General features: G+C 40.3%; 1 protein-coding gene across 1 annotated transcript; it reads right to left on the reverse strand.

Moving 5' to 3' along the window:
- Positions 1-1,381: 1,381 nt before the first annotated feature.
- On the reverse strand, positions 1,382-8,820 carry clmnb (calmin b). Its single transcript, XM_048250779.1, has 10 exons — positions 8,606-8,820; positions 7,960-8,021; positions 7,383-7,478; positions 6,988-7,071; positions 6,626-6,718; positions 6,322-6,542; positions 5,754-5,947; positions 5,577-5,659; positions 4,146-5,380; positions 1,382-1,951 (listed from the first exon to the last, which is right to left on the reverse strand). Exons 1-10 carry the CDS (start codon positions 8,619-8,621, stop codon positions 1,798-1,800), a joined length of 2,238 nt encoding a protein of 745 aa, XP_048106736.1. The 5' UTR covers positions 8,622-8,820; the 3' UTR covers positions 1,382-1,797.
- Between the last annotated feature and the right edge of the window lie 4,325 nt (positions 8,821-13,145).

Here is a 13,145-nt window from a genome sequence, read left to right on the forward strand (position 1 = left end):
ACAGACACAGTTCTCTGTGAATATCTTGAGAACTGTAGGGCCTAGGATGACCATTTTTTTCCGTATGTTTGCCTCCAGGGGTCATGTTAACCAATTTCATGTGCACACATGTGCACAAACAGATACATACACAAACACACATACATTCACAGTAATCATACGTATGACACATACTCACACAGTAGACATATGTACGCTCAGGGACATACGCAAGCACACACACACACACACACACACACACACACACACACACCCACACACATAACATAAACATAACACAAACAATCAAGAATTTCTCAGAATTATGAACAGGCAAGATGGAGGTGGGGTTGTATAAAATTAATTTTACATGTGAAATCTATGAACTGATCATGTTTTGGTACTTGTTGTCTAGCAGATACCAGTGAGAATTGAGTGTGGATGATGCAATTTAGTGAGACAGTTAGAATCATATAGGCCTTTCAGCGTGATTTCTGTTTGTGGAAAAAATGTGCTGGACTGGGCGGCGGTCATATTTTGTACCGCTCTGCGGTACATCTAGTTTCTTTAATAAATGTAATCTTTATTTGACCTTTTTTACAATATTTTACAAAAATACCCTCTTTAAGGTCAAAGTGAAATTTCTACACAGTAATGTTAATTTATTAAAAATATATAATGCAAAATAGGCAATTGCATAAATATTACCCCTTAAGGTGATAGATTTGGGTTGGAGTTAGGACGATTCTAAGTCTAAGTCTAAGATTCCTAGTCCCCAACTAGGTAGTGGCATAACTACGCCCCCGAGTGCCCACCACTACGCACCGCTCCTGACATGGTCCCCCTCACGACATTGCTCAGGCCCACCACTCAACATCATTAGTAAGATTAAATCTTTATAGTAGTTCTCAGATATGTTTTTTCTTTCTCATAACAATTTTATTGTGAGGGATGACAGCTTTTTTACCACTCTCTTGCCCTATAACTATTAGTCATGGTGACCCTATTTGTGACTAAGCCACAATGTGACTAAGAAGTAAAACAATTACCTGCAACTTGTGAAATTTATTTTTTATTGTCAATTTTAACAAAGGAACAAGGCCTGCTGGGAATGTGAAAATGTGGTTATCCAATGATCTTACTTACTATTTACATCATTCTTCATTACATTATGTTGTGAAGCTACTTCTGGATGTGTTGTAGCTTAGTTATAATAATCAGCAATGCAATCAGCTATTAGTAAGCATAAGTTTGGCACACAGAATTATTGTCTGTCATAGGGCCCACATTTTCTAGCAGTGCCCCTGAACCTCTGCCATGCATTTATAAAACTATTTAAATTACTCAACTTAAAATACTATGTACATTTATGCAAGTAAAAATTTGTATGACAATAGAATAGTAGTACACACATGAATGAGTGTGTGAGAACATTGCACCGGCCCCCATTAATAACAGCACTTTAACACACACTTTAGACATGAGACTTTTTAATGAGCAGACACAGCACTCAAAAAATGCTCCATAGAAAGGCATGGGTTTAGGTCGTATCACCAATATGGCAAATGTCTACACATTTCCCGCCCCTTCTGCGGCCAAAAATCAACATGTGAATACATCGCGCCAATCAGTTGATGTGTTATGAATACATTGTACCAATCATGTGTTGTGATCTCGCCGCTGGATCGAGGTTGGTGTTGTGAAGACTTGCGGACGCACTGTTCTGCTCGAAAAATAGATGCCAGATAAGTACCCAAAATGCATTGCAATATGGCCTGAAAGGACTTTGCTTTAGCTACTTAAAGACTGAGATGGTTCTTATTTTAGGAGGTCATTTAAATACTGACAGATGTCTAGTTGAGGTATGATGAAGAGGCAGTATGTGAGAATCCAAAGCCATTTGAGCAGATGGAACTCTTCTGCGTCAACATCACAATAGGTCACCACAGTTCCTGAAAACAACACCCCTTCCCTGTATGTCAAAGAGAACACATTGGTTAACATAGTCCAGTCATTTTAGGAGAAAGGGTTGAACAAATTGCAACACAAGCAAACTTAACTGATTTTGTATCCTCAGTATGTCCTGAGTAAGGGAAAAAAAGCCCCGAAGAATCCCAATAGGGGAAATACCTAAATATACCCTATTCATGCGCCTATACAGTATTTTTCTCACGCAAATAGGGGAAACAAAATTAACCTTCACATATCACCATGAAAATTACTGAGTTGATTACTTACATCAAGACAAACAAAAAATGTATTATACGTTTTTTGAAATTGTTTGTTAACATGGGCAAACAGGGCATAATGTAATTATGTATAGCTAGTGACCAAAACTAATTGCAACATTTGACAAACAAATTGTCCAAGGCATGGAGGAAGATAATACATGTCTTAACTGGTATTATATATCATCTAGAGGGTATATGCTTATAGAAAATATATAGTTTATGGTGTTTAATTTGTTTTCCCTGGACAGTATAGGCCAAAATGTATCCACTTCACACTAGATTCGCCTTTACAGAATAGAAGGCAATGTATTGTTCATGGCATAAAGGAAGATGGGAAATGTCTTAAATGGTGTTATATCTCCTCCAGAGGGTATATGCTTTCAGAAAATATACAGTTCAGGGTGTTTAATTTGTTTCCCTTAATAGTGCAGGCCAAAATGTATCAGCTGTTCACTTGATTCGCCTATACAGAATAGAGGAGTATGTGTTATGCATGGTATGGAGGAAGATGGGACATAAGTTGATTGATGCTATATTTCATGTACAGTGCATACTGTATACTTTTAGAATATGTATAGTTTTGACTGTTCTATGACTTTGGTAAAACCATGACCCATGCATAGGCATGCATTGTTAATTATTAATCTTAAACTATATTTATTAGTATAGCATTTTTGCCAGATGTCACAACAATAGAGTCACTTGGAGGCTAACTGCAGTTATCCCATCTGCACCCTTCTGTCGAATTAGGACATGATCATGTCCATCTTCAAGTTTGCCTTTACAATTTTCCTGCATTCACTAACATAAACATACTATGCTGTCCGATTATTGTTTTAGACAAAAATTGTGCAAAGTAAAGGGGCATCATACAGGCCCCTCTGATTGGACAGACAGTATATCAGTCAACCCCTGGGCAAGAGGTCAATTACTATAAGACTTGCAAAACGATGGACTGATACTTTAGTGTGATATACTGTATGTTTAATCAGATTACGTAAACACCAAAACCACTTTCCTAAAATGAATAATGCCTAACTATGTGTTTGTACAGATTATACATTGTGGAACACTTACATGCAAAAACCCACTTGGCTCTATTTAAAGATTCAACAACCATTTCCATTGATTCAAAGGGCCACAATATAAAAATAGACACCAATTTTGCAACAAACCAGTCTGAAATAAGCCAAAGGAATTCAATCTTTGAAAATAAAAGAATGTTCCTCAACAATGCAAGATTCTAAAATTCCATGTTAAGTTAGATGGGGTCAGATATTCTTTAGAATGTGTATTCTACAACATTCTAATTACAGTTTTGTCAGTATTTGCTGAAGAATAATGCATAAAACAACCCTCATTTTAACATATTTCCACCAACTGGATTTTCATAGTCTTTTACTATGGTGTAAAGATCACCAATTGAAATATAAAAATAAATTCTGTTGCAATTAGTTTTGGGTCAGACCTTTGCCTGGACTATTAGCTCCGTTGTGGTATTTATACAAATTAACTATACGTAATTACATTATGCCCTGTTTGCCCATGTTAACAAACAATTTCAAAAAAACTTATAATACATTTTTTGTTTGTCTTGATGTAAGTAATCAACTCAGTAATTTTCATGGTGATATGTGAAGGTTATTTTTTTCCCCTATTCACGTGAGAAAAATACTGTATAGGCGCATGAATAGGGTATATTTGGGTCTTTTTCTAAACTTTCCCCTATCGGGATTCTTCGGGGCTTTTTTTCCCTTACTCAGGACATATTGAGGATTCAAAATCAGTTAAGTTTGCTTGTGTTGCAATTTGTTCAACCTTGACCCCTATTTTGGCTTAAAATGACTGGACTAATAATAACAAAGTATTTGAATATATACAATTGATTGCATGTAGAATGAAACAAATCAGTTTTACTAAATGAGTGAACTCTACCTTGTTGAATCTGTATTCAGTTCAGTGATGTCCTCATTGGACAAAAGGTGGCATTCGTCCCTGTCATCCAGATCGTCCACTCTTTCAACCCTATGGTCCATCCTAGGTCCCCTCTCCAGATCGTCCACTCTTTCAACCCTATGGTCCATCCTAGGTCCCCTCTCCAGATCGTCCACTCTTTCAACCCTATGGTCCATCCTAGGTTCCCTCTCCAGAAGTTGGCCACTCACACCCTGTGTGTCACACATTTCCTTTTCTCTCACAACCTCAACCTCTTCCTGTGATAAACATTCCGCCTGTATTTGTGACGTCTGGTCAGTATCTCTTTTAATATTATGACAAAGTGTACAACTGTCCATTTGGTGGGATTCTGCCCATTCCACGTGTTGATCATCCTCAACTATGTGTTTGCCATTGGTAACATCATTGTGATGTAGATCCTCAGTACTAAGCGTGTCATCACTGGGATCATGTGGTTCCAGCTTGGCACAGAACCTCTCTTTTATTTCACTGTTTGCTTTCCTAGACGGTGGATCCTCTCTCTGATGTGATGTCTTCACTGCTGAATGACGGTTTTCTTTTGCACATCCTGCTCTGTCAGTCCCTGAGTTATTCTCTCCACTCGTGATCAGCTCAAAAGGGACTATTTGACCACATACGTCCTCCACTGGAAGTGTTGACACATACCCATTATGATCATTGCAAGCATGCTGATTTTCACCAACTGCAATTGACTCTGCCAATGCAATCTGTTCAAATCCAGAAATACACCCATTCCTATTTTTTGAGACAACCTCTTCTCTGCACTGAGAGATGCTAAGCATTGAATGGTGTTCGTTCAGAACAATTACTGGCTGAAACCCTGAGTCTGGTCTGGGGTGATCATTGCCCTCCTCGTCGAGTGCAAGGATGTATTGGAATGCTTCCTCCTCGTCAGAATCCAGAGCTGAGAGCATGTACACTCCCTCCTCTGAGCTTAAGGACAGCATCTCAACATCCACAGACAATTCAGCGCAAGCTTGCCCCCTTGTGCCTTTCACAGGAAATGAGTTCCCAGAGCTCTGCCCTTCAGTGGAGCCTGTCCCAACAGGAGAACAAATACCCTCCTCTGAGGCATATAATGCTGGTTCTGTAATGCTTGGATGTTTTTCATGGGCTGATGAAGGGGAGCTCAAACCATCAGGTAAGTAGGTGTTTGTGTCATAACTCCCTGTGTATAGTTCTGAACCATTTACCTATACAACATATAGGAAGTGTCAGTTTTTATGGAATACTGGAGTGCCATCTACAACATTAACAAAAAACTGTAAGGTCTAGTCCCCCAAGATAAAGCACAAAGATTAGGGTGGCAAGGGACACTTCCCACCTCACATAAACTAAATATCACAAATTCATGGCATTAATGACCTGGGAAAAAATTCTGAAACACACCTTATCAAGATTTTGTGTGTACACCAAGAACTGGGTCACATAGGTGATGATGGACTGTTCATCTGGTGTCCGGATTGTTGCATCTACAGAAAGGCAAAAGCAGTCTTAAATTAAATTAATCGTATCATCCATGAAAACATCATACAATCACATTGATGAGGGACATTTTAACATTACCTTCAAGGTCTAAAAGCTGAGGAATACCCAGGACATTATGTGCAACTCGGAAGGCTTCTGCCACATTTTCCTGTGGCAATTTGGTCAGTGCTGTTCTTGTGTCCACGAGAGCTGGATTGATGGACTTGATGAGTGCTAGGAAAGCCAACCCACTCCTCCAGCTCCTGCCAAAATCCCGCACCTCAACATCATACCTACCAGAAGGATGCAGACGTTTACATATAAAGCCATATTTCATCTAAAGAAAGATTAAATGCCTCCAGCCATTGATCACACCCCTCAAAGTAGAGCGATGAAATAAAGTGATGTGGGAGCATTGCATTGACCCACACAAGTGTTCGCGTATGATCTGGCTCATGATGTTGAATTACTGTAGCAAATTCATTTTGCCAAGTTAGGTTTTAGTTTTTTTGATCATTTGCACTTTCTCCATCATTTCTTCATACTCTCATTACAACAAACAAACTGCCTTGGACGGCATCTCCTGACAGCTTTATTGAACAACCATGGTAACTAAAATGCGAGTGTTCAAAATTATTTTTACTGAAACAAACTTTCACTCTCTTACTTGGATGTGCATATTTGGACCCATCGCAGAAGAGTTTTGATGGCTGTGCCACGATACTTGGATGTGTGAGATGAATTTCTCTTCCTTGAAGGAAAGGTGTTTGATTCCCATTTATTACTCGTGGCAGAGGTACAGATAGATGTGGTATCTCTGCTGGCATGTATAGATTTGCCACTGTTTGTGGACAAGATATGTCTAATGTTCCTTGTAGACTTTTTAATCTGCAACATATAAACAAAAAATTGAATAAGATAATTCTATCAGTGGATTATTTACAAATAAAGAGCAACACAAAATGCCTTACATGAAAAAGGACTATGATGGTCCAGATTAGGCCAAGGACAGCAGAGGGAATACCATCAGCAACGTCTGAGGCATCGATGCTTTTACATTTCACCTGCATTAAGAATAGAGAGAGTTACAAAACTGACTGAGAACAATAAACTAAAAATGGACATGTTGAATTATAAAGAAGTGTGTAGACAAATTAAAAGTGGAAAATCAGGTGCTCTTCAAGAAATAGGCCAATAGTCGAATATAGGATGAGAGAAGAGAAGCTGACTTTGTTTATACTTTTTTAGTCAACTTTTCTTATCTTCCATCTGACAGAGAAAGCTCTGAACAAGGTCTGCTGCCATCAATATCAAAACCATAACTGGTACTCACATTTCTGTCCTCAAGGAAGTTAAGAACCTTGGTGATGTTGTTCAGTCTAAAAATGCGATGTGTAGGGGGTCTGAATCTGTAGAGCTTCGGGAGAAAAGGGAAGGTGAATTATTTATTCATTATTGCAGTTTGAAACAGCAAGTGGGGTTCATGTTGATTCTGATGCTGCTGATACATGTGCCCATGTGTAAATAGCATTGTTGGCTATGGACACCCGGGTGCTCGTCTCTGCTATGCTATGCTCTGTACACCCAGGTGTCAATAGCCATAAATACTATTCCCACCAGAATAATTACAGCATTGTTGGCTATTGACACTTGGGTGCAAATAGCATCAGCCTTTACTCAGAGATTTAGATTTTAAACAGCAGTTGTGTGGGGGTGTTGGTGTCTCACCATTTTGCAGCCAGACAGCTCCTCCAGAAGAGCCATGAGCATACGGCCATCTTGAACATCAGAGAAAAGGTCACAGACCTCCATTGGTGGCTCACACTGGCAAACACAAGTAAAGTGTTTAGAAGGGTTGTAGCTACTGTGCTGGTGCCGCTTCTGTGATGTACAAGATATTGTACTGACCCCTCCAACATAATAAATGTACACTGCCCATGCCTGGCCTATAGACACAATGTTTAGATCTTTCTCAACATCATTGATTTAAAAGCAAAAGCATTCTCAAATGCAGCCGCAGCAATTCCACTTAGATATTTATAATGCAAACTAGGCTAACTGTTGAATGCAAATAAGTTAAATAAGTTCAAATACTGTAGGATATAGAAAATGCGCCTTTAAGCTTATCCACAACACACCCTGGTTGAATCAGATGACATATGCTTGAAGAACTACGTCTATTACAAATCACTCTGGCATGCGCCTGAGGAGTAATAATTTATTCTACTTTTATCCTTCAAGCTTTTGTGGTCTTAAGGACAAAGTGGTGTCTTTCTTCTTCGTTCTTTTATAACGGCAGTTTTACCCTTTTCAAGTGAATGTTAATCCATCGGGTGAAAGTTCGCTTCTGAATGGCCTCCTTCTCTTCTGTAAGAAAATATGAATTCATACTACACTTCAAAATTCAAGCAAGGAGAGCGCACAGGGAAAAAAACCATGGTAGTCAAAGCAAACTTTATGGATTTCATTTAATTCCTGAAGAGTATGTGGTGTGCGTGGTGTTATAATGCAGGAACAGGCAAGGACAAGTAGGATTATTGGTCTCATATTGAGCAATACATTATTTAAAAAAAAAGGTACATGAAAAGGAAGTATGACTCAGTGTTATGTTATGAGCTTAACTATTTCAGCACTTTCTTTACACATTTTGTATAACATCAATGTGTATAGCTATTTATGGTGCTTACAATGTACAACAGACTCCCATGATATTAAGTGCACAGCCAAATGTCAACATGCCAAAGGCAACGTCTGCCAAATCACTAGAAAAATAACTTGTTTAGACAGGGATGGAAAACTTCCATGCGAGTGAATTGAAAAACAAAATTCTGTTCTATTTTTCTCTGAAGTGCATTAGTACCTTTTACTCTTAACTGTTTTCACCACATTGTTCTATGAATATATTTGTCTTTTATCATAAATAACCATAGGAAGTTCTTGCTGTACAGTACCTTGACGGTTTTGCATGTCTTGGCCACTGTGTCCAGAACAGCTTATGTGTCCTGTCAAGTATCTACTTTCTTGGTTTCAGTCCATTTGGAAATCGGTCAGAATAACTTCACTGCATTTGACCAACAGAACTGAAATATCTCCATGAAAGCTCAATTCTTCATAGCGCTGAAATTCGTCATCAACACTGAAAACACAGCCAGGGTGTTGTGGCAGCCACTTGCCTTCTCTTCCTGAGATGAACTGAGTCAGATCCGTCAAGGTGTGACGCCTCTACAAGTCAGACACACTCCTAGCTGCATGCCATTGGTTACCCCCTTGCACAAGGATCCTACATGATAGTGCATTACTTAACCCACAGCCTGCGTTTATCCTGCAGAGGAGTTGCTTATATCTCGTGACAGTGCGTCTTCAGCTGTGCTCCATACGTGTCTCTCACCTCTCCCCTAATCACTTTTAACCGTCATTACCAATTTGCAAATGATGGTGAATAACTACTCATCATGAGATGTACAGTATTTCGTAATATCTTTATTCTAATTATGTTTCCCATTGTAATCCTGCAATTTGTAATGTTTTGCATGGACATGGTACGTTCATGGATGATAGAAGGATGGTGCGTTGTGCACCCGCCAATATGACTGTTGACAATGCGCTCTTAAAATAACATATAAACAACTTGCCATAGACTTCTGACTGACCAGGTGTACAATAGCGATTTTTAGACAATGCGCTAAGCCACTCCCTAAGTTGTTAATTGCCACACCCCTGGGCGCATTGTTTAAAAAATAAACGTGCAAAATTAAAGGAATTAAACTTAGCGCCGGGTGGAAAATGAGTATTACGCCATGCGCCAGGGTGCAAAATACAGCCCCAAGTGTGAACGCACTGCAAGTGGGTCTGGTGTCCCTTTGTTATGATGCACTTCCTGAGGCGTTCATGCGTATGGGAAAAAACATTTTTCCCAGTGAAAACATCATTCATGTCAATTAATTTCAGCAGAAGGAGTTTGTCGAGAGAGCGGTTTGTTGAGCTGCTGAACTTTATGCAAATGAAAGCGGTTGTGCAATGAGAGGTGACCAATGAGTAAACAAGTAGACCTAAACAAGTATTCTCCTTTGCTCTAGTCTACCCAGGGGGTCAAGAACGTGCAGATTAGTTAAGTAATGATAGTGCATTACTTAACCCACAGCCTGCGTTTATCCTGCAGAGGAGTTGCTTATATCTCGTGACAGTGCGTCTTCAGCTGTGCTCCATATGTGTCTCTCACCTCTCCCCTAATCACTTTTAACCGTCATTACCAATTTGCAAATGATGGTGAATAACTACTCATCATGAGATGTACAGTATTTAAGTAATATCTTTATTCTAATTATGTTTCCCATTGTAATCCTGCAATTTGTAATGTTTTGCATGGACATGGCATGCGTTCATGGATGATAGAAGGATGGTGCGTTGTGCACCCGCCAATATGACTGTTGACAATGCGCTCTTAAAATAACATATAAACAACTTGCCATAGACTTCTGACTGACCAGGTGTACAATAGCGATTTTTAGACAATGCGCTAAGCCACTCCCTAAGTTGTTAATTGCCACACCCCTGGAAGCATTGTTTAAAAAAATAAACGTGCAAAATTAAAGGAATTAAACTTAGCGCCGGGTGGAAAATGAGTATTACGCCATGCGCCAGGGTGCAAAATACAGCCCCAAGTGTGAACGCACTGCAAGTGGGTCTGGTGTCCCTTTGTTATGATGCACTTCCTGAGGCGTTCATGCGTATGGGAAAAAACATTTTTCCCAGTGAAAACATCATTCATGTCAATTAATTTCAGCAGAAGGAGTTTGTCGAGAGAGCGGTTTGTTGAGCTGCTGAACTTTATGCAAATGAAAGCGGTTGTGCAATGAGAGGTGACCAATGAGTAAACAAGTAGACCTAAACAAGTATTCTCCTTTGCTCTAGTCTACCCAGGGGGTCAAGAACGTGCAGATTAGCTTCGGCATGTTAGCATACGCCATTTTCAAGTATGGCGCCGCATGGAGCATTTGGAACCAGCTCCGTGCACGAAAGTCCTTGTTGGGCTCGAGCTCTCCTGCGCGTACAAGTTGGTGAGTGGGTACCTATCCGGTGGCTACAGCCAAACATTGCTCAGTGCGTATTTCTTGAGGAGCCTATGAGAAGACGTGTATATTATGGTTATTATGACCGCCGTGCAGCGAAGCGGTCATAATAACCATAACTTGGTGGGCATGTAACCCCACATGGATAGCATGGAACCTCCTGTTTTCGTTTTGATCTGTACCCCGCTGGACTGGACCCCGAAAGGAGGGTAGGGCAGACACATCTCCTCGAGAACCGTAGGGTTTAGGAGGACCATTTTTTTTTGTATGTTGATCTCAAAGGGCCATGTCAACCCATTCCATAACCACTCATTTCATGTATAGTGCCACCTAGTTAAACACAAAAAAAAAAAAAAATGAGGTGTTGTAATCGCAGGTATCTGTGACCTAACATAGTCAAAACTGCACGAAATTGGAAGTGTAGGATCATTATGACACCCTCTGAATGCACGCCAAGTTTCATGGAATTCCGTTCATGGGGGGCCACACAATAAATTAATTTAATTAATTTATGTTACTATACACCAACTGGCCTGTAGGTGGCCGGAGACAGTTTTCTGTGAATATCTCGAGAACCGTAGGGTCTAGGAGGTCCACCTTTTTTTTGTATGCTGGTCTTAAGGGGGCATGTCAACCCATCTATTACCACTTATTTCATGTATAGCGCCACCTAGTTAAAAATTAAAAAGCAAAACATTAGGTGTTTTCATCACAATATCTCTGGCTGACATGGTCAAAACTGCACGAAATTGAAAGTGTAGGATCATTATGAAACCTTCCGAATGCATGCCAAGTTTCGTGGACTTTTGTTCATGGGGGGCCTTACAATAAAATAAACTTGGTGGCCATGTAACCCCACATGGATAGCATGGAACCATCACTTTTCTTTTTGATCTGTAGCCCAACCCCCCCCCCCCCACCCCCGCTGGACTGGACCCCCGAAAGCAGGGTAGGGCAGACACAGTTTTCTGTGAATATCTTGAGAACCGTAGGGCCTAGGATGACCAATTTTTTGCGTATGTTTGCCTCCAGGGGTCATGTAAACCCATTCCATATGCACACATGTGCATAAACAGATACACACACACACACATACATTCACAGTAATCCTACGTATGACACATACACAGTAGACATATATACGTATGCATGCACATGCACACACACAGGCACATAAACAGGCAAACACACACATGCACGCACACACACCCACCCACACACCCACACACACATAAACATAAACATGTACACGCACACATGCACACAATTCAAGAATTTCTCAGAATTATGAACAGGCAAGATGGGGGTGGGGTTGTATAAAATGTATATTACATGTGAAATCTATGAACTAATCATGTTTTGGTACTTGTTGTCTAGCAGATACCAGTGAGAATTGAGTGTGCATAATGCAATTCAGTGAGACAGTTAGAATCATATATGCCTTTCAGCGTGACTTATTTTTGTGGAAAACATGTGCTGGACTGGACGGCGGTCATATTTTGTACCGCTCTGCGGTACATCTAGTTTATGCCACTGTTAACCAATGAAATTAAGTTGCGCTTCAGGGCGACTCCTTTCCAAGCAACTTTTTCTTGTTCTTGTTACGTGGCAAGCAAGGTATGTGCATTATCGCCACCCTCTGAACTGGAGGACGACTCTCTTTTTACAGAATATCCAATAAAAATCGACATAGGTCCATGCGTCATGTCCAGCTTTGGAACTTGGCGCATGGTCAGAGTAACCTGACTCTTGCCAGATGAATTCCGTTCCGCCTAGCTCCACTCACATCCATCTGGGATCGCTTCCATTGAGAGTGATTTCAGCACGAGATTGTATGGTAGAGCCAATCAGGACGCAGGGCGGGAGTTTCATAGATGTGACGTATCCAAATCATATGCATGGATTTTTGATAAGGCCCAGCGTTCTGAAACACCTCTCCAATGGATCGATCCCAGATGGATGAGTGGAGCTAGGCGGAACGAAATTCATCTGGCGAGAGTCAGATTATGGTCAGAGCCCCAGTTGTTCAATATGGCGTTGACTGTGAATTGGCTGGATTTACTAGCCTAGCCACCACCATTCATTTGTATGGAGGGCAGGACCTCTCTCCAGTTATATATACCTCCATGAGTCTACCGGTCTGGCAAAAATATTCGCCAGATAATCGTCTTGGTTTAATGAAAATATATAAGTTAGTGGCGAAGCCGTTAAGTTCACCACTGCACCCTATCAAAAATACCTTGTTGGCGACTTGAACAAAGACAGAATGATGCTTTGGAGGAATATGTCAGTGATATTTGTGAGCGTTTCAATAAAATTCCTTGCATTGGTTAACAGTATTACATTTTAAGTAGGCTACCTCCACTTTAGTAGCCTACCATAAGACTTGTCAATCTTTGTGCTCTGTTGCGCCAGGTGCACA

This window comes from Alosa alosa, chromosome 8 (genome assembly GCF_017589495.1).
Source record: "Alosa alosa isolate M-15738 ecotype Scorff River chromosome 8, AALO_Geno_1.1, whole genome shotgun sequence".
Classification (NCBI taxonomy): Eukaryota; Metazoa; Chordata; class Actinopteri; order Clupeiformes; family Clupeidae; genus Alosa; species Alosa alosa.

What these genes read in the sequence shown, in the direction of transcription:
- clmnb (XM_048250779.1), bottom strand. An exon ending in AGCTGTCTGGCTGCAAAATG is followed by an intron (nt 7,072 to 7,382) that starts GTGAGACACCAA and finishes TTTCTCCCGAAG; the next exon opens with CTCTACAGATTCAGACCCCC. An exon ending in TCAGCTTTTAGACCTTGAAG is followed by an intron (nt 5,660 to 5,753) that starts GTAATGTTAAAA and finishes GCCTTTCTGTAG; the next exon opens with ATGCAACAATCCGGACACCA.